The sequence below is a fragment of the Eublepharis macularius genome, chromosome 13, assembly GCF_028583425.1.
Source record: "Eublepharis macularius isolate TG4126 chromosome 13, MPM_Emac_v1.0, whole genome shotgun sequence".
NCBI lineage: Eukaryota > Metazoa > Chordata > Lepidosauria > Squamata > Eublepharidae > Eublepharis > Eublepharis macularius.
In genome coordinates, this window is record NC_072802.1 from 11,393,434 (window position 1) to 11,420,533 (window position 27,100).

At 48.3% G+C, this 27,100-nt stretch overlaps 1 protein-coding gene across 1 annotated transcript in view; it reads left to right on the top strand.

Annotated features, from left to right (window-relative positions):
- The first annotated feature begins 363 nt into the window (after positions 1–363).
- Positions 364–27,100, top strand: part of TRPC5 (transient receptor potential cation channel subfamily C member 5) — a 239,519-nt gene continuing 212,782 nt past the window's right edge. The window contains exon 1 of the mRNA XM_054996536.1: positions 364–741. Coding sequence (XP_054852511.1) covers positions 364–741 — 378 coding nt within the window. The remainder of the gene's footprint in view (positions 742–27,100) is intronic.

Genomic DNA, 27,100 nt, shown 5'->3' on the forward strand with positions numbered 1-27,100 from the left:
CAAAAAAAAGAAATAATTAAATAAATCCTCTGGTTTAACCCCAGGTATCTCCAGCTAAAGGATCCCAAGGACTGAATGGACCTCAGAGTTGCCATGACATAACTTAAATGTACGAAATGGAGAGTGATGCCATGGTGTCATGCAATGCCAGTCGCCCCATTTTTGCTTCGTTGCCCATACAGTGGCAGCAGAAGCCCAGAATTTGGGAGTGGGAGATTGCCTGCCATGATGAGCAGCCAGGGAACTAAGGCTAGGTGGAGAAATGATGCCACCATGTGCATGTAGAATTCTCCATATGTTGAGCTACATCTTAAAAGCTGCTCTTCTTTCTTTTCCAAACAGGCCACACAGGCGCTATGAACAATGGCTCAGCTATATTACAAAAAGGTGAACTATTCTCCCTACAGAGACCGGATCCCATTGCAGATTGTACGGGCTGAAGCAGAGCTTTCCTTGGAGGAGAAGGCCTACCTCATTGCTGTGGAGAAGGGGGACTATGCCAGTGTGAAGCATGCCTTGGAAGAGGCAGAGATCTACTACAACATCAACATTAACTGTATGGACCCTCTTGGACGCAGTGCCCTTTTAATAGCCATAGAGAACGAAAACCTGGAGATCATGGAGTTGCTGTTGAGCCACAGTGTCTATGTGGGTGATGCTCTCTTGTATGCAATACGGAAGGAAGTTGTGGGGGCTGTGGAACTCCTTCTGAACTACAGGAAGCCAAGTGGGGAGAAACAGGTACGTTGTTGAGCATGAAAACAAAATGTCCAGGGTCTGACCTTGTTTATATGAATTACAGATTCTGGGTTCCTTGCAAATAACATACTCAAAAATTGAATTCAGCTGGTTTGCAGTGCCTATTTCCTCTTGAGTCAAGTGCCCCATATGCTCAGTAATTTGTTTGCAATTTAAAAGAGGCAGCATTTCAAGTATACTGCATCAGTGTTGTTGGCAGCAAGCTTAATTTTGTAGCTGGCTGAAAGATAGCCAGTGTTGGTGCATGCTCAGAACATGCTGGGTTACTGGAGGAGATGTAACTTTTTTCTGCCTTCTGATTCAGTTTGGGATATGCAAAAACCACAGTTCCCATTGACCCTGGCAAGAATGCATCCTTGAAGGGGAAGAGCAATTTACAAGTAAAATAAGCCTACTTGGGCTTATTCTCTGTTTATAGGACCAGCCCTCATGCAAGGTTACTTTCCCCCCTTTAGAGAGAGAAAAGTTATGATTCAGGGACAGTGGTGGAACAGGCAAGGTTGGGCTTGAGGTACCTGCTTTTGTGCCTACATACATACATTTTGCAAGTGTCTTATTGAATGGTCACTAATGCCTCCTAAATAGGGTTGTGAACTCAAGGCTGGCAGCTGGTTGGGGAGGGGGGAGACCATGCTGGCAATACAATGAGGTCACTTTCTGCATGACAAGAAATGATGTCAGTTTGTTGCTGGTGACACTTTAGCAGTCAGCCAAACTATAGCGTTTTGACCCAATATTAGAGTGTTGCCTGCAATGCGCTAATGGTACCTCCAGTGCACAGGAAGTGACATCACCACATCATGTTGATGGAAATCATCTCCCCCTCATTACATCACCACAGCTGAGCAGTGTTGGGAAGAGTCTTGTGGGGGCAGGATATCTCCCACACCCAGCAGGAAAGTGGAACCATGCTGTCAAGCCTTTTCAAGGGATTACAATTAGAGGTGGGCACGAACAGGAAAAAAACCCGAACACGATGTTTGTTGTTTGTTGCCATCCACGAACAGCGAATCACGAACAACCACAAACATGTTCACGAACTTGATCGTGGTTGGCTGTTCGTGGGAGGGAGGGGGGAGACTTGGAAGGGAAGAAAGTTCCCTGAGCCATTTGCAAACGGCTGGGGAACCTCCTTCCCTTCAAAGTCTCCCTCCTTCCAGCCGGCTAGAGGGAGGGAGGGGAATCATAGAATCATAGAGTTGGAAGGGGCCATACAGACCATCTAGTCCAACCCCCTGCCCAGTGCAGGATCAGCCTAAAGCATCTCTGACAAGTCTTCATCCAGCCTCTTCTTGAAAACTGCCAGTGAAGGGGAGCTCACCACCTCCCTGGGCAGCTGATTCCACTTTTGAACTACTCTGACTGTGAAAAAGTTTTTCCTAATATCCAGCCGGTACCTTTGTGCATGTAATTTAAGCCCATTGCTTCAGGTCCTACCCTCTGCTGCCAACTGGAACAGCTCCCTGCCCTCCTCCAAATGACAGCCTTTCAAATATTTAAAGAGAGCAATCATGTCCCCCCTCATCCTCCTCTTCTCCAAACTAAACATTCCCAAGGCCCTCAGCCTTTCCTCGTAGGGCTCAGTCTCCAGACCCCTGATCATCCTCGTCGCTCTCCTCTGCACTTTCTCAATTTTGGCCACATCCTTTTTGAAGTGAGGCCTCCAGAACTGCACACAATACTCCAAGTGTGGAGTATTGTGTGCACACAATTCTTCAGGTGTGGAGTATTGTGTGCACACAATACTTCAGGTGTGGAGTATTCAGAGTCTCAGAGAGGAGACTCTGAAGGGAAGAAGGTTCCCCATGCCGTTTGCAAACAGCATTGGGAACAACCTTCCCTTCAAAGTTTCCCTCCTTCCTGCCGGCTTGAGGAAGGGGGGGGGGAGACTCTGAAGGGAAGAAGTTTCCCCATGCCGTTTGCAAACAGCATTGGGAACAACCTTCCCTTCAAAGTTTCCCTCCTTCCAGCCGGCTAGAGGGAGAGGGGGGGGGGAAGACACTGAAGGGAAGAAGCTTCCCCACGCCATTTGCAAACAGTGTAGGGAACCTCCTTCTCTTCAAAGTCTCCCTCCTTCCTGCCGGCTTGAGGAAGGGGGGGGGGAGACTCTGAAGGGAAGAAGTTTCCCCATGCCGTTTGCAAACAGCATTGGGAACAACCTTCCCTTCAAAGTTTCCCTCCTTCCAGCCGGCTAGAGGGAGAGGGGGGGGGGAAGACACTGAAGGGAAGAAGCTTCCCCACGCCATTTGCAAACAGTGTAGGGAACCTCCTTCTCTTCAAAGTCTCCCTCCTTCCTGCCGGCTTGAGGAAGGGGGGGGGGAGACTCTGAAGGGAAGAAGTTTCCCCATGCCGTTTGCAAACAGCGTGGGGAACCTCCTTCCCTTCAAAGTCTCCCTCCTTCCTGCCGGCTTGAGGAAGGGGGGGGGAGACTCTGAAGGGAAGAAGTTTCCCCATGCCGTTTGCAAACAGCATTGGGAACAACCTTCCCTTCAAAGTTTCCCTCCTTCCAGCCGGCTAGAGGGAGAGGGGGGGGGGGAAGACACTGAAGGGAAGAAGCTTCCCCACGCCATTTGCAAACAGTGTAGGGAACCTCCTTCTCTTCAAAGTCTCCCTCCTTCCAGCCAGCTGGAGGGATGGGGGGGGGAGACTTTGTCAGGAAACCCCTGACAAGCGGCTGAGTTGGAGGTGAAGTGCCCCTCTCCCTGCTGCTGTGCAGCAGCAGAGAGAAGGGCATTTCACCCGGCAGGCTGCACTCAGCCGCTTGTCAGGGGTTTCCCTGACAAGCGGTGGAGTGGGGGATTTAAAAGTCCCTCTTCCTGCACTGTGCAGCAGCAGGGAGAGGGAAATTTAAACCCAGCAGGCTGCAATCAGCCTTAGCAGGGTTTTTCCTGATAAGCAGCTGAGTTGGGGGGTGAAGTGCCCCTGGGCTTAGATTGGGGTTTCCAGGGCAACAGGAGTTCAGACAGAGGTCAGGAAGTCCATGCCTACTGTTGCCAAGGGAATTGATTGAAAGGCGCCAGACTGTCTGGCTTGACTAACGGCTGGTGAACACCACAAACAGGCTTGGAACGAACACATGTTCATTAGGAATGGGGCCTCACAAACAGCTTGCTTGCGAACAGCTGATCGGGCTGTTCATGGCTTTTTTTTGTTCATATTGCTGTTTGTGCCCACCTCTAATTACAATCCTTAGAATTTTGTTTGTGTATGTATGTATGATTTTTGTTATGATATGTATGTATGTTGAATGGAGGGTGGGCACCAAAGACATACTTTACCTAAAGTACCAAAAACCCTTAGCCCATGATTTAAACAGAATATTTCGGAGCAATTGGTTCTCAGGGCAAGATAAAGCAATTGATTTCAGATATTTTTTCTAGCCTCAGGGCAGGGGCAGGGGCATTGAAAGTACTGTGATTTTTGGAGGCAATATATGAAGTCACTAAAATGCACATTTTTTTCAGGTTTACTTAAACACTTTGAAATAGACACAATGGCAAACTTTTTTTTCTTCCAGCAGCACTTTAGAAGGGCACACCCTGTAGCATTACACAGTTGAAAATTACAATACACTCAGATGCATTGTTGTTAGGGTTACTGATCCTCAAATGGGGGCAGGGATTCCCTGCTCCCAGCCCCCACCCAACACCACCACTCACCTGGCCGGTGGGGGGAAATGGTGGGGGAACAGGCCTCTTGGGGCAGGCTTCCCACACAATGTGACGACATGACTCCCAGGAATGACGTTATTCTGCAGGCCCCAGGAACGTTCCTGCACTTCACATTGAGCTGATTTGGACCCCAAACTGGCCAATTCTTTAAGATTCTGTTTAAATGTTGGGCTGAGGGTTTTTGGCACCTTTGGTAAAGTATGTCTTTGGTGCCTACCCACCATTCAACATACAAGCACAAACATAACAAAAAACAACCTGCGCATTCTAAGGACTGTAATCCCTTGAAAATACTTATCAGTACGGTTCCACTTTCCTGCTGGGGGTGGGGCCCTGAGGGTACATGGACCTGACAATCCTAATTGTTATACCAAGGATCATTGAACACCCTGAAAGGGATAGCCCAGGAGAGCCGCATTTCTTCAGATCTCAGAAGCTGAGCAGGGTCGGCCTTGGTTAGTAACTGGATGGGAGACCTCCAACAAAGACCAGAGCTGCAGAGCCAGGCAATGGCAAACTAACAGTCTCTTGCCATGAAAACCCCACCAGGGGTCACCATAGAATCATAGAATCATAGAGTTGGAAGGGGCCATACAGACCATCTAGTCCAACCCCCTGCCCAGTGCAGGATCAGCCTAAAGCATCTCTGACAAGTCTTCATCCAGCCTCTTCTTGAAAACTGCCAGTGAGGGGGAGCTCACCACCTCCCTAGGCAGCTGATTCCACTTTTGAACTACTCTGACTGTGAAAAAGTTTTTCCTAATATCCAGCCGGTACCTTTGTGCATGTAGTTTTAGCCCACTGCTTCGCGTCCTACCCTCTGCTGCCAACTGGAACAGCTCCTTGCCCTCCTCCAAATGACAGCCTTTCAAATATTTAAAGAGAGCAATCATGTCCCCCCTCAACCTCCTCTTCTCCAAACTAAACATTCTCAAGGCCCTCAGCCTTTCCTTGTAGGGCTCAGTCTCCAGACCCCTGATCATTCTTGTCGCTCTCCTCTGCACCCTCTTGATTTTGGCCACATCCTTTTTGAAGTGAGGCCTCCAGAACTGCACACAATACTCCAGGTGTGGCCTGACCAAGACAGTATAGAGAGGGGCTATGACCTCCTGCAATTTCGACTCTATGGCCCCTTTGATACAACCCAGGATTGAATTAGCCTTTTTTGCCACTGCATCACACTGACTGCTCATATTTAGTTTACAGTCCACTCTTACCCCAAGATCCCTTTCACATATACTACTGCCCAGAAGTGTATCCCCCATCCACTATTTGTGCTTCTCATTTTTGTGGCCCAGATGTAATACTGTGCACTTGTCTTTGTTGAATTGCATCCTATTCACAGCTGCCCACTTCTCCAGAGTTTTCAGGTCTTGTTGAATTTTAATTCTATCTTCTTGGGTGTTTGCTACCCCTTCCAATTTGGTATCATTAGCAAATTTAATGAGCAGCCCTTCCACTCCTTCATCCAGTTCATTGATAAAAATATTGAAAAGTACCGGGCCCAAAACCGAGCCCTGCGGCACCCCACTGGACACCTCCCTCCAATCTGATGAAACGCCACTGACCACCACTCTTTGAGTGCCCTCAAGTCAGCTATGACTTGAGGGCACCACACACACACTGCCTAAATGCCTCTGTTGTGCTTTGCTGATGCTTTTATTCTTTGCTGTTTTCATTTACTCTGCATGCAATCGTTTGTCCTCCAGTTTTAAAATCAAGACAGTGTTTGGTCTCTGTGTTAAAGATACATTAGACAACATGCTGTGTGATACTTCAATATATATCTCAGTACCTATGGCAGGAGTTTTCATGTGCCTGCATGTGCACCAGAGTCAAAATACATTCACTTGTCTAAATCAAGATGTTTCCAGATACCCCAGGAAACAAGAATGAAAACAGCACCTTGCGCTAAGGAGGTATCCTCAAAAAGCTGAGAGAGGTTACGAAATAAGGGAGTATACTTGATATGCAGGGATCATTAGAGAGTGTGTAACAAGTCATAGAACATGCCTTGACAAATTTTCTTTGGCTCTAGAAGGTAGACCAAATGTTTAGGATCCAGACTCATATTTCAGCCTTCAGGATTGTGTATGGCCATATTTTTAAATTATTGCTGCCACAAAAAAAATTACTAGGTGCCTCAATGAACTTTCTAGGTACCATGGTGACTGGGCATTTGGGATTTGTCAAGTCTTGTCATAGAATATATAATGAAGGAGTAAAAGGGAGAAAATGTTTATATACTGTGTGTTATATATTTTTTATAAATTAATTTTTAATTAGGAAACTCTGTACTTATAACTGTATATTATGTTGTGTTGTAGATTCCCCCGAAGAAGCCTTCTTGGCAAAACACATAGGGAATTTTAATCTTGAATAAACAAATATTTTTCGTTTTTGCACCATAGGCTTTCCCCTGGATTTTTAATTTTCTTGCTGTAGGTATGTTTCTGGTGTTCTTCTGGATTAATCAGTAACTTTTCCAGATCACTGTTTGAGATGGAACGGGCATAGGTGTAGCACCAGTGGCAATGCTCTTGCGCCACCCTTGTGCCTGGCTTCACCAACCATCTTGTATTGCTTTTGCTTTTTTTTTTTGCTGATGAGAGCAGGGCTGACCCTGCCCAGCAGGCTTGGCTAGTCAGAAATTGATGGATTTCCCAAGTAAAACTGGAAACTCTGGGTACTACTCTTGCATTTTCCTGTCTTTGTGCTCATTCCCAAAGTTCTCTTTTATTGAGCTTAGCCAGGTCAGTAGGCATGGACACTGGCATCTCCTCCATGAAACTTTGTATTTGAACTAGAAAACTTTCTAGTGCGCCACCAAATGTAAGTCACTTCCCTGCGCCCATGGGAAGGAGACCGACTGGAAAAGCCTCATATGCCAGAGGGTCATCGTGGCCAATCGGCATATGTTTGGTTGCACGTAGGTAGAAGTTGTCTTGCAATCTTGGAGGATGCTATGCCGTGTATGTTTGCTGGCCATCTGCTTCTCCTACGTGGTTTAACTGCAGAAATCCTCGCCTTGCTTGTAGGAGTGCTTCACCCACTCTAAACAGAACACTGTCACTTCTGAACACTCTCGCCCTCTGTCTGAAGGTGGGAGCTTTGGATTCTCAAAATTGTGTTGGCCTCTCAGGTGCCACCGGACTCAGATCCTGCTGTTGTACTGTAGACCAGCATGGCTACTTACCTGAAACTGTCATACACTTTCCTAGTGCATGTATGCTTCTGCATTTCCCCCTGTTGTTTCTTTATTATTAATTACTTTCTTTTTGTTCTAAACTCTGATTGGTTGCCTATAGAGGGGGCACCAACCAATAAAAGTAAAACATACTTGAGTTCAAATGAGACTAATCCGGGTTTTTTTTGGCTCCTAGTAGTTTGGCTTTGGGAATTATGACAAACTTTTTTTGTGCAATAATGGTTTACTTGTTCCAGAGTCAGGTGTCTTCCTCCAAGGAATTTCTCCTATATAAGGGACATGGCATCTTAAGGTACTTAAAATGCTAGGAAGTGGCATTTTTCCTTAGGGCTGACTCCAGGTATTTTGTCACTGAGGTGAAAAAACACGCACCACCCCATTATTATGCAGTGTTTTGGGAAGTATGTGGAGAAGAACAAAGCTCATGAATCTCTCACTATAGACATCTCCCCTCCTGGTTTTGTAAATATTCATATTAAATATTAACACCCCCTCCAAATGCTATATTTCAACAGGAAATTGGATGTTCTGCAACTATAAGCCAAACAAAAAATACATTTTTAAAAAATGTGAAGCATTTGTAAGTTACTTTCATTTTCTCTGCTTTTGTGCCAGTGGCCAGATAGAACCATCAAAGATGAAGTTTCTCTTCCCCATAACTAAGTTTAGATCTGTAGGAAACAGAAACAGATCTCAACAGAAAACTGAAGGCTTCTGTGTAACTTGCAAGCTTGTGTTGTTGGCATCTCACCTCAAGGCTACAAAAGTGTAGATCAGTGTGGTTGGGTCAGCTGAGTCAAGATGAAGGGAAGCTTTTAGACTGGAGAGAGAGAATTCAATTTTGTCTGCTTCTCCATTAAGTACTCTCTACACATTCTAAAACAGTAACAACTACAAAAAGCTATCAAGAAAGATTCCTTCTCAGCCTGTTCGCTGATATGCTAAGTGTCTCTTTGTAAGTGAACTGTTTCTTGGTGGTGGTGGAGAGTGCCCTCAAGTCATAGTTGATTTATGGTGACCCCTGCTGGTGATTTCAGACTTATGGCAGACCCCTGCGGGCAAGACACTAACAGAGGCGGTTTGCCATTGCCTGCCTCTGCAACCCTGGTCTTGGTTGGAGGTCTCCCATCCAATGATTAACCAAGGCCAACCCTGTTTAGCTTCTGAATCTGATGAGATTGGGCTTGCCCTGAGATATTCATACAGGAAAAATAATCCCAGAGTGGTATCCCTGTTAATCTGTTGCAGCAGAATAAAAGCGAAGGCCGGCGGCACCTTAAAGATGAACTAAATAACCTTTTGTGACTGAGAGTTCATGTCATTAGATGTACAAAGTGAATTTACAGTCTGAAAGGATGAGTTGGCTCCAACCAGCTTTTTTGCTGGTGAAAATGGGATAAAAGATTCTAGGATTGCCAGGCCTAGCCCAGGAACCAGCAGGAGACTAGCAGGGTAGCCATTGGTGTGATATCACTTCTTGAAAACCTGGCAATTCCTAGTGAGGCATGATGTCACTTTCAGGTTTTTTCCAAAAGTGACATCACGCTATCACTGATGGTGTTTTAATTTTTCTCTGCCAGTTGCTGGAGTGCAGTTTTGGTTCCGATGCATGCAAAAATATTTGCCCCAGAGCCTTGTTTCCCCAGATCTGAGCCATCATTGCTCCAGCCGGAACAAATAGTAATGGAACAGAATTATTCCAGACCCCTCCTCCTCACAGACTGGGACCAGCATACCTGCAGGACCGCCTCTCTCATTATGTCTTCTGCAGGGCATTACGTTCTGCAGACAAGCAGCTCCTGGTGGTCCCTGGCCCGAAGGACAACCATCTGGCCTTGACCAGGGCCAGGGTTTTTTCTGCCCTGGCCCCGACCTGGTGGAATGCTCTCCCACTGGAAGTCCAGGCCCTGTGGGACCTGTTACAGTTCCACAGGGCCTGTAAAAAGGAGGTTCCACTGGGTCTTTGGCTGAGGACCAGTAGGTGTCCTTTCCCCTTCCATCTAAGACCACCACCTTTTCTCTGACTGCCCTCGGTCACGTGTTATGCCCGACTGTCTATCTAAGTAGCCATATATAGAAGGTGCCTGGATTGTTTTAATGATTGTTTTAAATTATTACTGATTTTATAGTTTTTATGATTAACCTTTGTATTGTATGGATACTATGAGCTGCCCTGTGCCCACTTGTGGGGAGGGCAGGGTATAACTCAAATAAATAAATAAACCAAAACGGAAATGGGAATTTTTTCAGTATGCACCCCGAATGATGATACTACAATGTAGTCCAGACTTGTTATCCCCATATTTTGCAGTTCAGGGGGTGAGCTATAACTACCGTGTAACTATCCATTTAATCCCCTAAGCAGAAGACACTTTTCAGTCAGGGGCTCATATTGATAAATGGTCTTTTATAACAACTTTTCATGAAAGGCTTTCATAACTGTCATGATTTGGTCTTTATTGATGAAACACACTTTACCCAACCTTTGCAGCCTTCAGCACAAGCAATCAAGGCTGTTATATCATGCTTAGAAATACTATAGCAGAGGATTAGTTCCTCCATGCCCCCACTTACTTTTGTCAGACATCCATTTGGATATCCTGCAAAAGTGTCTCCAAGAAAAATATACAACTTTTTTTTGTTTAAGGAATAGATCAGTGGAATGAAAGTGTCAGGGGCATCCCCCTATCACCCTCTCCCATCTCAAACATAATACTCAGGGCCGGCACCAGAGGTTCTGGCGCCTGTGGCGGTGTGCGCGTGCTCTGTGTGTGCGCACGCCACGGACTGTGTGATGACATCATCGCAGACGTCATCATGCGCCGCAGGGGGGCTGGGCGGCACGCAGAGGAGCACTGAGCGCAGAAGCTGTGAGCTGCTGCTAGGGCGGCGCGCGGAGGCTGCTCCATGCGCTGCCCCAGCAGCGGCTCACGGCTTCTGCACTCGGCTGGGACAGAGGAGTGTGCAGCGGAGCTGGTGTGGCTGGCTGCAGCAGCAGCTGCAGCCAGCCAGCCAGCCCCGTGCCGTCGCCGCCACATGCCCCAGCCGAGCGCAGAAGCTGCGAGCCGCTGCTGGGGCGGGGCGCGGAGGCTGCTCTGTGTGCCGCCCCAGCAGCAGCTCACGGCTTCTGCGCCCAGCTGAGTCGGAGGAGCGCGCAGCAGAGCTGGAAGCCCCGTGCCCCGTGCTTCCGCTGCCGCCGCCATTGCCACGGGCCCCAGCCAGGCGCAGAAGCTGTGAGCTGTTGCTGGGGCGGTGCACGGAGGCTGCGCCCGGCTGGGGCCCGTAGCGGCGGCGGCGGAAGCACGGGGCTGGCTGGCTGCAGTAGCAGCTGCAGCCAGCCATGGCAGCTCTGCTGCGCGCTCCTCCGCCCCTGACACCACTTCCTGTGCCCCCCCCAGTGCCCTCGCGCCCGAGGCCAGTGCCTACCCGGCCCTGATAATACTCATATAGATGGAAAGAGAGAGAGATGAAGACAGACAGATATTTCTTTGCTTTGGTATTTTTCAGTAGCTAGGAACCTTCCTCAGATGACTGCACATTCAGTGAAGTTAGTATCCTTCCACCTGCAAGTCAAATGTTGCCATGTGTGGATGTACCCAAGAAATAGATCATTTTATAATATGTTTCTTCACTTCTAATCTGATGGAATTTCCTTTCTTGTGGAGTGGCTGGCAATGCTTGGCAGGGCTTAAATTTGGAATCCTGGCCACCAACCAACTTGTCATTTTTGAGTAATGTTGGCCTGCTAGTGAGCTTGCCAGCACCTTAATAAACAATAGATGTCCCACCACCACTACCCAGCCAATCAGGGATCCTGTTGTGAATGGGAAGACACCACAATGCTTTTTAGCCAATTAGATGTGTCTTTGTAATCATGTAGCAGTCCAAAAACTGTAGACAATGCAGGTAGTGTTCCTAACCTCCAAATGAGGTCTGGAGAGCTCCTGCAATTACAGCTGATCTCCAGATGGCAGAGATCAGTTCCCCTGAAGAAAATGGCTGCTTTGGAGGGTCTACTGTATGGCATTATGCCCCAAAGAGGCAGGTACCTCCTCTCCTCGAACCCTGCCCTTCCAGGCTCCTAAATCTCCAGGAATATCCCAACCCAGATTTGGCAACCCTAAATGCAGGTAATGCATTCTGGAAGGGAAAAGGGCAACATGGGTGATCTCCACAAGATTTGGCTCCGTGACATCACTGATAGGGAACAAAGCCAATAAAACAAGAGAAGGCAAGATGAATGAACATACACTTTTGGGGGGCAAGCCTCGCTAAAAAACAAACAAACCTAAAACAGGGATGCTTTGCTGGATATGCTTCTGAACAACAGTGAACAGGTCTGACTCAACCTTAAGGTCTCCATTGATGTACTGCAAGCTTAGTTAATTGAATGCTCTCCAAATGCAAACAAGTGCTTACAGATATCTGCCCTTCCACATCTCAGCCTGTTCATCCTTTTGCCAATGCTCCTTTTCTGTTTTGGAATGTATTGGAAATGGGTCCCCCTGTGGTGTCAAAGAATTGAAGGATTAATGTTACTTAACTACAGACGGGATTTTCTTTCCCATTAATGAGATCTGTGATGTGCAGGTTATTGATGACAATTGTAAATAAGCCAAAAGCAAACAATGAAGCCATGCACCAGTTCATCATAGCAACTGCAAAAAGGGTCCAGGTTATGTGTGAGAAGCAATGCTACCATCTCCCTGAGCAGCCTATGTTAAGCCTCCTGAACTCTAACAAGGACTTGGCAGACAATCAGATAGCCATGGGCATACTGGATGCTCATTTTAATTTTGGCTGCCTGGAACCACATGCAGGACTGTGGCAAAATGCTGGCAGCTTCCATGGTTTATTTCAACAATAGTTGCTCATGGGTGACTTCCAATTATAAAGATAAGAATGACTGATATATGGTGTGAATCCTTCTATAAATGCTTACATCTAGGCCTTGCACAGATGTAATGCTGCCAAAATTTTCTATGATGTTAGGAGTGGCTGGGGAGAAAATAGAGAATCTGTCTTTTTACTAAATAGTAAAGAGTCCAGTAGCACCTTTAAGACAAACTAACCTTATTGTAGCATAAGCTTTCGAGAACCACAGCTCTCTTCGTCAAATGCATCATCAGATGCATCTGACATAGAGAGCTGTGGTTCTCAGAAGCTTATGCTACAATAAGGTTGGTTAGTCTTAAAGGCGCTACTGGACTCTACTGTTTTGCAACTACAGACTAACATGGCTAACTCCTCTGGATCTATGTCTTTTTACTGTGCCCTTCCTGTGAACTCAAGGTGGCCCTTTCGCTGTTTTATGTGCACAACAACCCTTTGAGGTATTAGGCTCATTAACTGGCCCAAGGTCACCCAAGGAACTTCATGTCTAAATGGGAACTTCAGTCTCGGTCTCTGCAGTCCTAGTCTGCACACTACTGGCTTTCAACATGATCGTGCAGGTTAGAGTGTCAGACTAGGCCCTGGTTCAGATCCCTACTCTGCTGTTAGAGCTTGCCAGGTGCCTTTGGGCCAGCTACTCACTCTCAGCCTCAGCCACCTCACAGGGTGAAGATAAAATGGAAGAAAAAATAACAATGTAAGCTGCTTTGGGTCCCAGTGAGGGAGAAAAGCAGGGTATAAAGTAAATAAAGATAATGAATGAATCAGAGGGCTCTCTGGGATGCCAAGTCTTCTTAAAATTCTGCATCAGTATCTAACCATCCGAAGAACTCATTTGTTCCCCTGTTTAGGAAGGGCTGTAAAAATTCATAGCGGATTTATAGCTGAGTAGTTTGCACACAGAAGATCTCAGGGTCAAGATGAAAGGATCAGGTAATGGATGTTGGGAAAGATCTCTACCTGAGCCCCTGGAGAGCTGCTGCCAGTCAGATTGAGACTGACTCAGTATAAGGCAGCTTCACATGCGTTCATTACCAAGCTGGGAGTTTCTGGGCAACATCGCTTTCAGCTGTGTTTTCCTGGCTTCACACCCTGTACTTCCTAAGGCCTGGAGCTGGCCCACTATTAGAGGCTCAAGTATACTCCAAGGCAGGGCAGTTGCTGGGCCCAGGGCTTCCAGCTAGGGTTGCCAACCTCCAGGTGGGAGCTAGAGATTGCCTGGAATTTCAACTGATCTCCTGGTGACAGAGATCTATGGCATTATATCCTGCTGAGGTCCCTCCCCTCCCCAAACCCCACCCTCTCCAGGGTCTATCTCCCAAATCTCCAGGAATTTCCCAACCTGGAGCTGGCAACCTTACTCCCAGCTAGGGTTACCAGGTCCCTTAAGTCGCCCAGTGGGAGACTGGGACACTGGCACTTACCCTGCACTGGCCTCAGAGTTCTCCTTCGCATGCGCGTGCACCATGTCCTCGCTCCTGGCATGTCCTTGCTCCTGGCACTTCTGGGAAGTGATGTCATCACTCCCCAAAGGGCTGAATTGCCCCCCCCCCCCAGCCTGATTCTGCCCCAAATGGGCCTGTTGTGGGGCGTGGGGGTGTGCCGTGCCATGCCACTATTAGAGCGTCCTTCATCCAGAAGGGGGAGAGAGAGTTTGAGTCAGTCACCAGGAGACAATGAGGAACTGTCTAGATAGACGCATTAGGTGTTTTATTTTGTTTGTTCACCAACCATTACTGTTCTCTTTAATCTACAAAGTTTTGAACTCCAGTTAAACCTTTTACATAAAATTGTTTATTATTCTGCCTGAGTTCTCACGCTTCATTTGGTCACGCATAACATAAAACCTACTGTGAAAAAGTGGACAGAAGGGCTTGCTTGGTGTTCTGGGCCCTTCCAAGAAAATCACCATCACCATAATCATAACAACATTTGATTTATATACCGCCCTTCAGAACAACTTAACGCCCCCTCAGAGTGTTTACAAAGTATGTTATTATTATCCCCACAACAAACACCCTGTGAGGTGGGTGGGGCTGAGAGAGCTCCAGGAAGCTGTGACTGACCCAAGGTCACCAAGCTGGCTTCAAGTGGAGGAGCGGGGAATCAATCCCAAGCGCTCTTAACCACTACACCAAACCTGTACCAGAATGGTGGCAGCCTACAGAGAGCTTCCCTGGTCCCCGTCTGCTGTGACAAGCACTCAGACCAAACGTTCCCCACAGCTTCAGGTACTCCTTCCCTCTTCTCTCTTGTGCATTTTCAAGGCTCGCCAGTGTATAGGCATAGGGCTGTCTGGCCTCCCGCTCTGGAGGGCGGCTTCCTGCTGGCGCCTTGTTTGCCCACCGTTGCGCCAAGTGGTGGTGAAAGAAAAAAAGAACTGAAAGGGATGCTATGTCATGACATCACTTCCAATTTTTACCTGGAAGTGACATAGGGTAATTCTAGGAATTTCTGGTTGTACCCAGAAATGATGTTGCGCCATAGCCAATGCTGCTCGCCCTTCCCAGTTCCTCATTCCCAATTCTCGTGCTTTGTAGATGCAATGTTAACCATGGTAAACTCCAAAAATGAATGCGAGTGGAGATGATTTCAGGTTTTAGAGAGGAAGAGGGAGGGGGAGAGTGGCTTTCTGACTCCTTAACCCTGGTTAGGATACCAGGCGGTATTCGGACTGCTTTGCTGCTTGTGCTCCGAGCAACAGGATCTTTATGTAAGTTTGTGTGACCTATTGGAGCTCAGCATTTGGTGGAGTTCTCTGAAACTGTTATTGCAATTGCCGAGATGATTCATATAATTGTAACTATAACAACCCAGCTCACCACTTTGTTTGAATTAGAGGTGCCCAGAGAGGAAAAGGAAGAAGTGATTTTGTTTACATCTGAAGAGCTCTGCAAGCAAATGAAAAGCTGTGTGAGGGGAACCATGGAGCAACGCATGACTAGCAAAAACAGTTTGCGGCATTCGGGTTAAAGGAAAGGAATTTATTTTTGCTTCAGCCCTGATATCTGTGTTGCTCTCAGGAGGTCTGTAGCATCTCATCTTGACAATTTGTAGGGGATGGCCCTGATCCAGCACAGAGTGAACAGCGCTTAAGCCCATTGATTTCAGTAGGTACTTATGAAGGCATCTACTTAACTTCCTGACAAATAAAGATAAATATGAGAAGATAAATATGAATCTTTTCTAAATCTGCTCAGCTGCATAATTCAAACCTATAACAACAACAACATCCGATTATTATACCATGCTTCAGAACAACTTAATGCCCACTTAGAGGGGTTTACAAAGTATGTTATTACTTTGTAAACCAGAGAGGGAGGGAGGGAGAAGAGCAACCACCTGTCTTGCCTGTGAGAGTGAAGCCATCCTCTCAGCCCCGCCCTTCTCTGTGCCTGAGGTACTTTAACAATGTTGCCTCCAGGAGCCTGAGCTGCCAGAGAGGTAGGGAGGGAGAAGAGTAAACACCTGTCTTGCCTGCGAGAGAGAAGCCAGCTTCTCAGCCCCGCCTTTCTCTGTGCCTGAGGTACTTTAAGAACATCTTGAAGTGCCTCTGTTGCTTGAATTAATGTTGTGCTCGCCTGTTGTTGTTGTGGGGAATGGAGAGTAAGTTGGATGATGGTGGACATAGGGAGGAGGGCCAGCATGGGGTCAGGGGTCCCAGTCCTCTGGGGACGTGGGAGGTATGACAGTGGGAGCTGGTCTCAATGGAGAAGGTCATGGAGATATGGAATGTCTTGGTGCCCTTCTAACCTGTGTCCCATCCTGAGAAATGCTGGTGATGGAGCTAGGAAAAAGAACCTTCCTTCGACACTGATGTTGTGCGATGCCAGGTCCATAATCAATAAGACCACAATGCTGCAAGATCTCTTGGCGGTGAGTGATGTGGACCTGGTATGCATGACCGAAACTTGGATGAGGGAGGGTGAAACAGTTGGCCTGGGAGAACTGACTCCCCAGGATATTTGGTCCTCCACCAGTCCCGAATAGGAGGTCAGGGGGGGGGAGGGGTGGCAATCCTTGCCCGAGAGTCTTTCTCTTTCAGGCCACTCCCCGCCCCGAGATCTCTGGCATTGAATATGTAGGCCTGGTGTGGGGTGCCGAGGAGAGTTTGGCTATCTGTCTGGTGTACCGACCACCTAGCGCACCAGCAGATACCCTGTTGCGCCTGCTAGAGGTGATAGTGGGGTGGACCTTGAAGTACTCCAGACTGATGGTGCTGGGGGACTTCAACATCCATGTCGATGATGCCTCCTCTGTGCAGGCTGCGGACCTGGTGTCTTCCTTGGCAGCACTGGGACTCTCCCAATTTGTGCCGACCCCTACACATCAAGCAGGCCACACGCTAGATTTGATCTTTGGGATGGGGTTAAACGTAGATCTGGAAGTGGTAGAACCAGTGCCATGGCCAGACCACTCAGTCCTGAAGGCTTGGCTGGGGATACCACCACCCCTCGCAAGGGCAGTGAGCTGATTTATGCGCGCCTGCAGAGACTTATGGACCCAATTGGGTTCCAGAGTGCTTTGTGGGATTCAATGCTCCACGGCGGTTCATTAGATGAGCTGGTGGAGGACTGGCAGTGCCAGCTTTCCGAAGCCATCGACAAAATAGCTCCCCATTGCCCTCTTTGCCCCCGTGCAAGATGGACTCCCTGGTATACAGAGGAGCTCTGACAGAAGAAGTGGGATCTAAGACAGCTTAAGTGAATGTGGCGACGATCCTGGGACGAAGAGGCAAGATCATCTTATAGGACGTTTATGAAAGCCTATGAGGTGGCAGTGAAGGCTGTGAAGAAAGAGTTTTATGCAGCCTCCGTCACGTCAGCTAGCTCATGCCCAGCATAATTGTTTAATGTGGTTCGGTCATTGGTCTCCTTGCTAAAGGGAGACCATCAAATTTTGAATTCAGATCAGCGCCGGATATAGGGTTGCCCGTGCTCGGGGCAACCCTCGGCCGGCCACCTTGCGCATGTGCGCACAGCGTGCGCGCGCTCCCCGCGTTGCGTGATGACATCACTTCGGTGACATCATCATGCAGGGCGGAACGGAGGTAGCGTGCGGGGCTCAGAAGCCGCTTGCGCCATTCGCCTCCCCGCAGGCGAATGGCGCGGGCCGCCTCACAACCCCCCGAGCTGCTTTTGCCTGCCCCGCAGAACAGGGGGCAGCCGGCTTGCCGGGCACCCCATGCCCTGCAGGGCAGGCAAAAGGCAGCGCAGTCCATCGTCAGATACAATTGGGTGTCATCTGCATATTGATGACACTCAAGTCTGAAACTTCACACCAACTGGGCAAGGGGGCGCATATAGATGTTAAACAATAATGGGGAGAGTATTGCTCCCTTGACAGCAAGCCAACCACCCCCTGTCCTGCAGGGCAGGCAAAAGACAGCATGGGGGGCTGTGGGGCCGCCCGTGCCATTCGCCTGCCCCGCAGGACAGGGGGCGGCCGGCCGCCCCCTGTCCTGTAGGGCAGGCAAATGGCGCGGGTGGCTGTGCTGCGCCTTTTGCCTGCCCTGCAGGGCAGGGGGTGCGTGGCAAGCTGTCCGCCCCCTGTCCTGCGGGGCAGGCAAATGGCATGGGGGGCTGCAAGGCTGCCCGCGCTGCTGCCTGTGCCCTCTGGCAGCTGGCAGCTGCTCCTGGCGCCCCCTCCCTGGTGGGGACGGGGGCAGACTGCCCCCCTTCCCCCCCTCGATCCGGCCCTGATTCAGATATTAGCTGTGAGGCTTTGTGGAGCTTTTTTGCTGATAAAATCTTCTCTCTCCACCGTGACTTGCCAGCCACAGTTGATTCAGTGAATGAGCTAGAGACCCCTTGGCCATCTTCAGGGTCAATATTTGATCATTTCGGCCCACTCTCTGGGGAGGAAATTGACTGGACCCTGCAATCAGTTAGGCCCAGCACATGTCCCTTGGACCCATGCCCATCGTGGCTGGTAAAAGCCAGTGCTGAGGGGCTGCGGTCCTCATTGGAGGCCATTGTTAACCTAACCTTAGGCTCCAGGGTTTTTCCTGGGCCATTAAAGGAAGCTGTGGTGAGGCCTCTTTTAAAGAAACTGTCACTTGACCCCACTGGCCTTGTCAATTACCACCTGGTTTCGAACCTCCCGTTTCTGGGAAAGGTGATTGAGCAGGCGGTGGTGGAACAGCTGCAGGGCTTCCTGAAGGATGTCTCAGCCCTAGACCCCTTCCAGTCTAGGTTCCATCTGGGATATGTGACGGAGACGTTGCTGGTCACCCTCACAGACGATCTTCGTAGACATCTGGATCGAGGCGGCTCAGTGCTGCTGATATTATTGGATCTGTCGGCAGCGTTCGATACAGTCGATTATGATCTTCTGACTCACCGCCTCGCTGATGTGGGGATTTGAGTGACTGCCTTACAGTGGCTTCTCTCTTTTCTCCATAGTCAGGGACAGAGGGTGGTGCTTGGGGAGAAATTGTCATCCGCCACCCTTTGGTGTGCGGGGTCCCACAGGGAGCAATATTCTCCCCATTATTGTTTAACATCCATATGACCCCCTTGCCCAGTTGGTGTGAAGTTTCAGACTTGGGTGTCATCAATATGCAGATGACACCCAGTTGTATCTGATGATGGACGGCCGGCCTGGCTCAGCCCCAGATGTCCTGGAACATGCTTTTACAGCTGTGACTGGTTGGTTGAAGCAGAGTCAGCTGAAACTGAACCCGATGAAGACGGAGGTCCTGTACTTAAGCCACAGGGGATTAGGTTCAGGACTCCAGCTCCTGGCCCTCAATGGGCCAGTTCCGGGGGTTAAGAGCCTGGGGGTGATCTTGGATGCCTCCCTGAAAATGGAGGCACAGGTCACAGCGGTTGTCAGGTCCTCTTTTTTCCATCTGTGGCAGACCAGGCAACTTGTCCCTTACCTGTCAACCCGTGACTTAACTACAGTGATCCAAGCAACTGTCATCTCTAGGCTAGATTACTGTAACTTGCTCTATGTGGGGCTGCCCTTGAGCCTGACCCGGAGATTACAGCTGGTACAAAATGCAGCAGCGCATGTTATTATTACAAGAGTGCCAACACCGTTCTTATGTGAGCTGCATTGGTTGCCAGTGGAGTACTGGATCTGATTCGAGGTTCTGGTATTGACCTATAAGGCCCTGTGTGGACTGGGACCAGTGTATCTACAGGACCATCCCTCCCCATATATTCCCCAGAGGACACTCCGATCAGGGGACAAACAGCTGTTGGTGGTCCCTGGCCCCAAGGAGGCCCGCTTAGCCTCGACTAGAGCCAGGGCCTTTTCTGTCCTGGCTCCCACCTGGTGGAAAACTCTTGTCTGCTGAAATCAGGGCCTGGTAGGACCTACTATCTTTTTGCCGGGCCTGCAAGACAGAGTTGTTCCGCCAAGCATATGGCTGAGGCTGGGCCTCCACCGGCCTGGAAAAAAGGGGTGTATAAATCTTAACCCTCCCTATGAAGGCTGTCCACCATCCTGTTTTAAATGTGTTGTTTTTAATGAACATGATTTTTTAATTGTATTTTTAATATGTTGTTATCTGCCCTGAGCCCGCTTGTGGGAAGGGCGGAATACAAATTTGAAATAATAAATAAATAAATAAATAAATAAATAAAATATTATTATCCTCACAAAAAAATATCCTGTGAGGTGAGTGGGGCTGAGAGAGCTCTGAGAGAGCTCTGACTGATCCAAGGTCACCCTTGGCTTCAAGTGGAGGAGGGGGGAATCAGTCCTGGCTCTCCAGAGTAGAGTCCTGCACTCCTAACCACTACACCAAACCTAAAACACGTCATATGTATGTTTGCAAGACCCTAGGTCTGAATGATCTAAGGGCCAATCCAAACTAGGCCTACTCAGAAGTCCCATTTTTTTAATGGGCTTACTCACAGGAAGGTGTTTTTGAGTCTTCCCATCTGAGTAGTACCTCGACTTTGGTTGGATCTATTCCCAAGCCCCTCCCCGATACTCGGCACCCCAGAAAATCCAGCTCCTCTTTATGAAATTTGTGTTGGTACAGAGTTTTTAGCACTTCTTGCACCAATTTCACATGGGACTCATAGTCCTCTGAATACACCATCACATCATCAAGATAAACAATCAACCCCTTATAGAGGTACTTGTGTAGTACTTCATTAATTAAATTCACGAACACCCCAGGAGCCCCCTGCAACCCGAAAGACATGACTCAATATTCAAATTGCCCCAGGGGGTATTTAAAAATGTCTTCCACTCATCCCCCTCCTTTATTTGTACTTGGAAATATGCATCTCAGAGGTCCCGCTTTGTGAATATTTTTCCCTGAGCCGCTACCCCCAACAAGTCTCTGATCAATGGGATGGGGTAGGTGTTCAACATCGAGACCACATTGATTCCCCTATAGTCTGTGCACAATCGCAGGCCCCTGTCCTTTTTCTTCCTGAATAACACTGGGGCAGCATGAGGAGAGCTAGATGGCCATATGAAACCTCGCCCCAGGTTTTTATCAATGAACTTATGTAACTCTGCTCTTTCTCCTGGGCTCATCAAGTAAATGTTCCCCTTCAGCAACTTAGTCCCCGGGATCAACTCAGAGCGGGACCACAAGTGACGCCTGACACAGGTTGGACACTAGTCAGCTTCCCTCAAGTTTTGATGGGAAATGTAGGCATCCTAGTCTTGCAGCTTGACTCTCTGACTGCTGTCCAATGGACTTTTCAACTGTCACTTGTCCAACATTCCGCCAAGCTGCCCACATTTCCCATCAAAACTTGAGGGAAGCTGGCAAGTGTCCAACCTGTGTCAGGCGTCACTTGTGGTCCCACTCTCAATCACACAATCCGTAGCTCTGTGAGGGGGTAGTTCATTCATCTCCTCCTCTTCAAACACTTGACTGAGGTCCTGGTACTGTGGGGGGATGCTTTCCCTCTCTTCCATAGTTAAGCACACAGTCTCTGGGAGCGGGGAGGATCTTGGCCCCACTTGGCGTCCCATACATGTTTTTGGCAAGCTTCAGAAGGGAAACACAGCTCATCGGCCTTCCACCTCACGTAGGGGTCGTGGTCCCACAACCATCTTACTTCCAACACCTAAGGGAACTTGGTGGCCGGGCTGACTACAAAAGTCCTTTCTTCCCAATGTCTGCCCATTCCCATCGGGGCAGCCTCGGTTTTATAACTAGGGGGGTTCCCCTTCATGACCGTCCTGTCCATCTGTTCAAACACCAGAGGCTCAGGTAGTTTCGTCACCTCCAGACCCAACCCCGTCACTAGCACTGGGGCGATCAAGTCTCTGCTGCACCCCAAGTCAATCAAGCTCCTTACCCTGATATTCGTCCCTCTCCAGGGGTTTAACAAAGTGACCACTATAGAAAACAATGCTCCCTTTGGACTCACCCTCTGCGGCACCGGAACTTCTGCAACCCGTCGGCTGGTGTCTTCACAGCAGGTCTCCACGGTTTCCCATCGGTGATCTCGGCTTCCCTTCATTGTCCGATGAGAGCTCTTCACTTGCAGTGTCCCTCTCCTCCTCTGGCACCATGGCTACCACTGCTGCTTCCTTCCTGGAAGTGCATTGGGGCTTCTCCTTCGAGTGCCTCTCTGGTAGCCTCCTCAGTTTTGGTGCCAGCCCTGGCTGGCTCTTTTCCTCACCTGGACACTGCAGCAAAGTGGCCTGCTTCCCTGCATCTCAAACACAGCCCTTGTCTCATTCTCCGATCTTTCTCACTCAAGGAAACATTGGCTTCTGACCTCCCTCGGTCCCGGGGCCGAGCGTCCATCAAACTTTTCTGCTTACTGGTTTGATGCTGCAACTTCAGTAACTTTACTATCTGCTCCCGATTTTCGACCTCACAAGCCAGTTGAATCCAGCCCAGAAGGGTTCGAGGGTCATCTTGCACCATCGCTTTAGCTACCAGATCTGGGTTCAGGCCAGCTCTGAAAAACTCTATCTTCACCCCTTCCATCCAGTCCCTCAGTTTAGCCACATACTCTCGGAACTCTGCTGCATACTCCCAGACTGGACAGTTGCCCTGCCTTATCTGCCTCAGGTGGGTTCTTTCCTTCTCCTTCTCAAGAGGGTCCTTGTATTGCTCCTTTAGAGCCTGGAAGAATGCTTCCACACTACCCAGTTCTAGGACTTGCGTTGAGCACAGAGTAACATACCATTTAGCTGCCAAGCCTCCCAGCCAAGATCCTATGTAGCTTACTTGGCTCAGTTCATCTGGGAAGGTGTGGCCCCATTCTCTTAGAAAAAAACCACCCCAAGTTGCAATTTTTCAGTATCATAAACATGTGTACTTGAATTTTGCTTCAAAGGTCAGAAGACTCATCATGGAGGACCCATCATGGAGTGCTCAACAGATGCCTGGCGCCTTCATTCATGGAGGATGCACAGTGCAGGCATAGGTTTCCTTCTGCCAAGATTCTTACAGGGAATGAAGATGGTGAACTGTAAAAACCTCGCTGATAAGCCATAGCAGTGATTAAAAGAAAAGCTTTCTTAGCCAGCCATGCTGGCTAACTTAAATCCGACCTTTGTTGCTTATTTGCAACAAGAGTTAATTTTGCAGCTCAGCTAACATTCCACATAGCAAGTCTGTCTTTTTACAAACTGCTTAGTGGAATAGATGGGAGAGTTACAGGAAGTTGAGAGGAAAGAGAAGATAATGAGCAGTGTTGGGGGAACCTGTCCCCTGAGAAATATGCCAAAAAAGCCTCTTTTATGTATTTATTTATTTGAAATATTTATGTCCTGCCTTATCTCCATGGGCTTAAGACAGAACGGGAAGGCCATTTATGCAAAGGATCCTGCCATGCTTTAATGACATTGTCAGCCACAATACCATCAGGTGCTGTGGTTACCATCCTCCAGGTGATGCCGGAAGTTCTCCTAGAACTTATCTCCAGGAAATGGTCACTTCAGCCATCACATCCCAGTTGAGTTCCCTGCCTTCCCCAAACTCTGCAGCAGCAAAAAAGGTGAACACAATCTTGGGGTGTTTCAAGAAAGGCATAACATTGAAATCACAGGTTGTCATTGTCCCACTATATACTGTGTTGGTCAGGCCCTACCTGGAGTATTGTGCGCAGTCCAGGAGGCCTCACTGCAAAAAGGACACAAACAAATTGGAACAGGTGCAGAGGAGAGCAACCAGGATAATCGGGGCCTGGAAATCAAGCCCTACAAGGAAAGACTGAGGGACCTGGGAATGTTCAGTTTGGAGATGAGGAGGTTGAGGGTAGACATGATTGCTCTCATGAGGTATTTAAAATGCTGTCACTTAGAGGAGGGAAGGGAGCTGTTCCTGTTGGCAAGAGAGGATACGACTTGAAACAATGGGTTTAAACTACAGGAAAGAAGTTACCTGCTGGTCATTAGGGAAAACTTCTTCACATTAAGAGTAATTCAGCATTGGAATCGGCTGCCTAGGGATGTGATGGTTTGTTCTCATTGACATTCTTCAAGGAGCGGCTGGACAAATACTTGTCAGGGATGCTTTAGGCTGTTCCTGCATTGGGCGGGGGGGTTGAACTAGATGGTTTGTAAGGCCCCTACCAACTCTATGATTCTATGATTCTTGTCATAATCAACATCAGTAGGGTTTATTCAACATCAATATATTTAATGGTCAACATGGCCCCATCTGTTGACACTTAAATCTGGAGATTGGAGCCACAGACAGATAAAACAGATCTTTCTACAAACTTGAGAAAAACCCAGATTTGCAGGAAAATCTGAAATCTTTAAAAGAAAAACCCAAATACTTTTTAAACCATCTAAAATGATAAAAGCTGCTCCTGCAGCTTTAAGAATCAAATACCCTTAGTGGTCATTGATAGGCAACCACAACAGAATTGCCAGCCTTCAAGCCTCAGTTGCTTAAAGGGAGGGGATGGGGTAGGGCTGTTTCCATTGCTGATTTGGCCTTTGAGGGAGGACATTGTCATATATGCCTCCTGCATATCTGCCATGGATGTATGTTGTCTCTGACTCTGGTCTCTGAGGGTAGGGGAAGTTCTTTATTGCTGTAATGCCAGTAGGTTATCTTGCAAATGTTTACTTCCCCTTTCGCGCTCCACTGAGCCAGTGTCCTTGGATGCCAGCTGAAACTGGCTCGAGATGTATCTGTCTTGAGAAGCAAAGATAAGTTCATCTTTCTCACTGTCTAGTCTAAAATAATGTCTCACCCCAACCCCCCCTCTTATTAATGGTTCTTTCCCCAAAGGCGGGAATATTCCCTATAACTAACATTGCTGGGCCCATATACATCATTTCTACCAATTGCACTGTCTGAGCACCTTGTACTGAATGGACCTCTAATAAAGTTACTTCAACTGGAACACCTGTGTGTTAACTGTGGAGAACTTGGGGTCTAACTGCCAGGGACTGACACTTATTATGGCCAGGCCTGGCAGCAACCAGCAAACAACTTGCTACTATATAACTTGCTTTACTCTCATAGGCCTGGCTTCTTGCTTCTATTCAACAGCAGCCATCCCATGAAAGTGCAGTGAAGTGGTTAGATTTCCAACTAGGATCTGGAAGACCCAGGTTCAAATCTCCACTCTACTGTGGAAGTTCACTGGGTTACTTTGGACCATCTTAGGATTGCCAGGTGCCTACCAGTAGCGGGCAAATTCCTGACAGTTTGCCCCTCTGCTCACCAATCACTGGCAATTGGATGCATGCAACCTGGCAATCATCCGCCTCCAGCAGGCAGCCCAGGCAAATGGTTGTGCGCACTTCCATACTGCATCATGATGGTATCACTTCTGGAAGTGATGTCATCATGTGCAAGTTGGGAGGTCATGCTCAATTTGTGCCAGGGCTGATTCTGGTGCAAAGCTTGATTGCAATTCTGCCCCCCCCCATGCAATGGCACCACTTCTGGAACACCACTGGTGTCCTTGTACAACTGGGCTGGCCTCGCCAACACCATTCAACTGGTCCTGGGCTGGCCCAGTCTGTCCCAGCAACTAGCACTTCACAACTTGACTAGAGGATGCTAAGGGATGAGAAGGAGGAAAAGCTGAAGACGGGCAGATGAAAGTAGGTTGGCTGGTGAGTGGGAAGGAGAGAAAGAAGCAAGAAAAGAAGAGAGGTTCTTGGGACTTTCAAGAAAAGGGAATGGGAAATAGCGCAGGAGGGGGAAATGAGATGGCCCACAAGTGCTTGCAGGTCACCCACTTGTATTATATAGTTAAGTATGTAGCATTTGATTAGGATAAATTCATTAATATCCATAAATGTTGATTCACTCAACAGGCAAACAGATTTCCTGTTGGGAAGCCAATACCCTGAAGGTCCAAAGCGAAAGGTCAGACATGCTCAACCTTGTTTCTCTACTAGCCTTAGAGAATATGATCTAATATGTTGGGGCCCCTCAGTAGAATTACCAGGTTGCCCGCCATGGCACCTGCCATTGGCTCTCCCTAACTCTCTCAGCAGGAGAAAATAGGGAGGGGGGTGCTGTTGCAGCTGCTGCAGGCACAACACTCTAAGAATTTCCCTAATCTTTGTGGTTTTATCACAAAGATTGGGAGAATTGTATTGTCGAAGGCTTTCACGGCCGGAGAACGATGGTTGTCGTGGGTTTTCCGGGCTGTATTGCCGTGGTCTTGGCATTGTAGTTCCTGACGTTTCGCCAGCAGCTGTGGCTGGCATCTTCAGAGGTGAAGATGCCAGCCACAGCTGCTGGCGAAACATCAGGAACTACAATGCCAAGACCACGGCAATACAGCCCGGAAAACCCACGACAACCATTGGGAGAATTTCTAGACCATCATAGGGGTGGTGGTAGTGAAGTCATTTCCTGGTGATCAATTGGAATGCTGTCCTTCTCCACATTCTGCCCCTCAAAGGCTCCTTGTGGTCTCCAGTGTAGGGCTGCCAAACCTAGCCCCCAATGTTGTGGTGTCACAGAGTAATTTGCCCCGTTGTTCCCCTGTGCATCCCCTTACATTCATTGCACACATCAACATTCTCAGGTTCAATTCCAAGTTGAGGCTGGCCTCTGTGCTCCTTCATGTGGGCCATGGAGTATGAGAAGGCCAGAGGGTTTGGTGCACAGGGCACACTTCTTGACCCCAGTTGGGCCTGCCCCATCCCTGCTTTGCGCTACTTACCAGAGGAGGAAATGTAGATAAGGAATAACTACAGGTATCCAGGAAGGAGCAAAAACTATTAGAGGTACTGCTTGGCAGAAGTGGTGATGAATGTTCCCCCCCGCACACACCGGATTTCAATTCAGGTTGTTCTGCTTGTTAATACATTTATTATAGCAATGGCACATGTTCAGATTAAACACATTGGTAGACATATCCATTAGTTTCAATAGGAAACACTTTTCAACTTCCCACTGTGATGAAATTCTCAGGGATTGCATTGCTCAGCAAAATGACCATTGCTTTAAAATTTTGGACACAGATAAGGAAGCGTCCCATGTTCTAGAGATAACAGAAAGCACAAGTAGACTTTTCTGGAGGAAATCCAGGTCTTCAGCATTGGAGGACAGCTCTGCCGCCTTTCTCCTGTATGCACTAGTTTTGTAAAAATAAAATGTATATATCCATCTCAACAGTCATTTTACAGGTGAACTCATAAATAATGT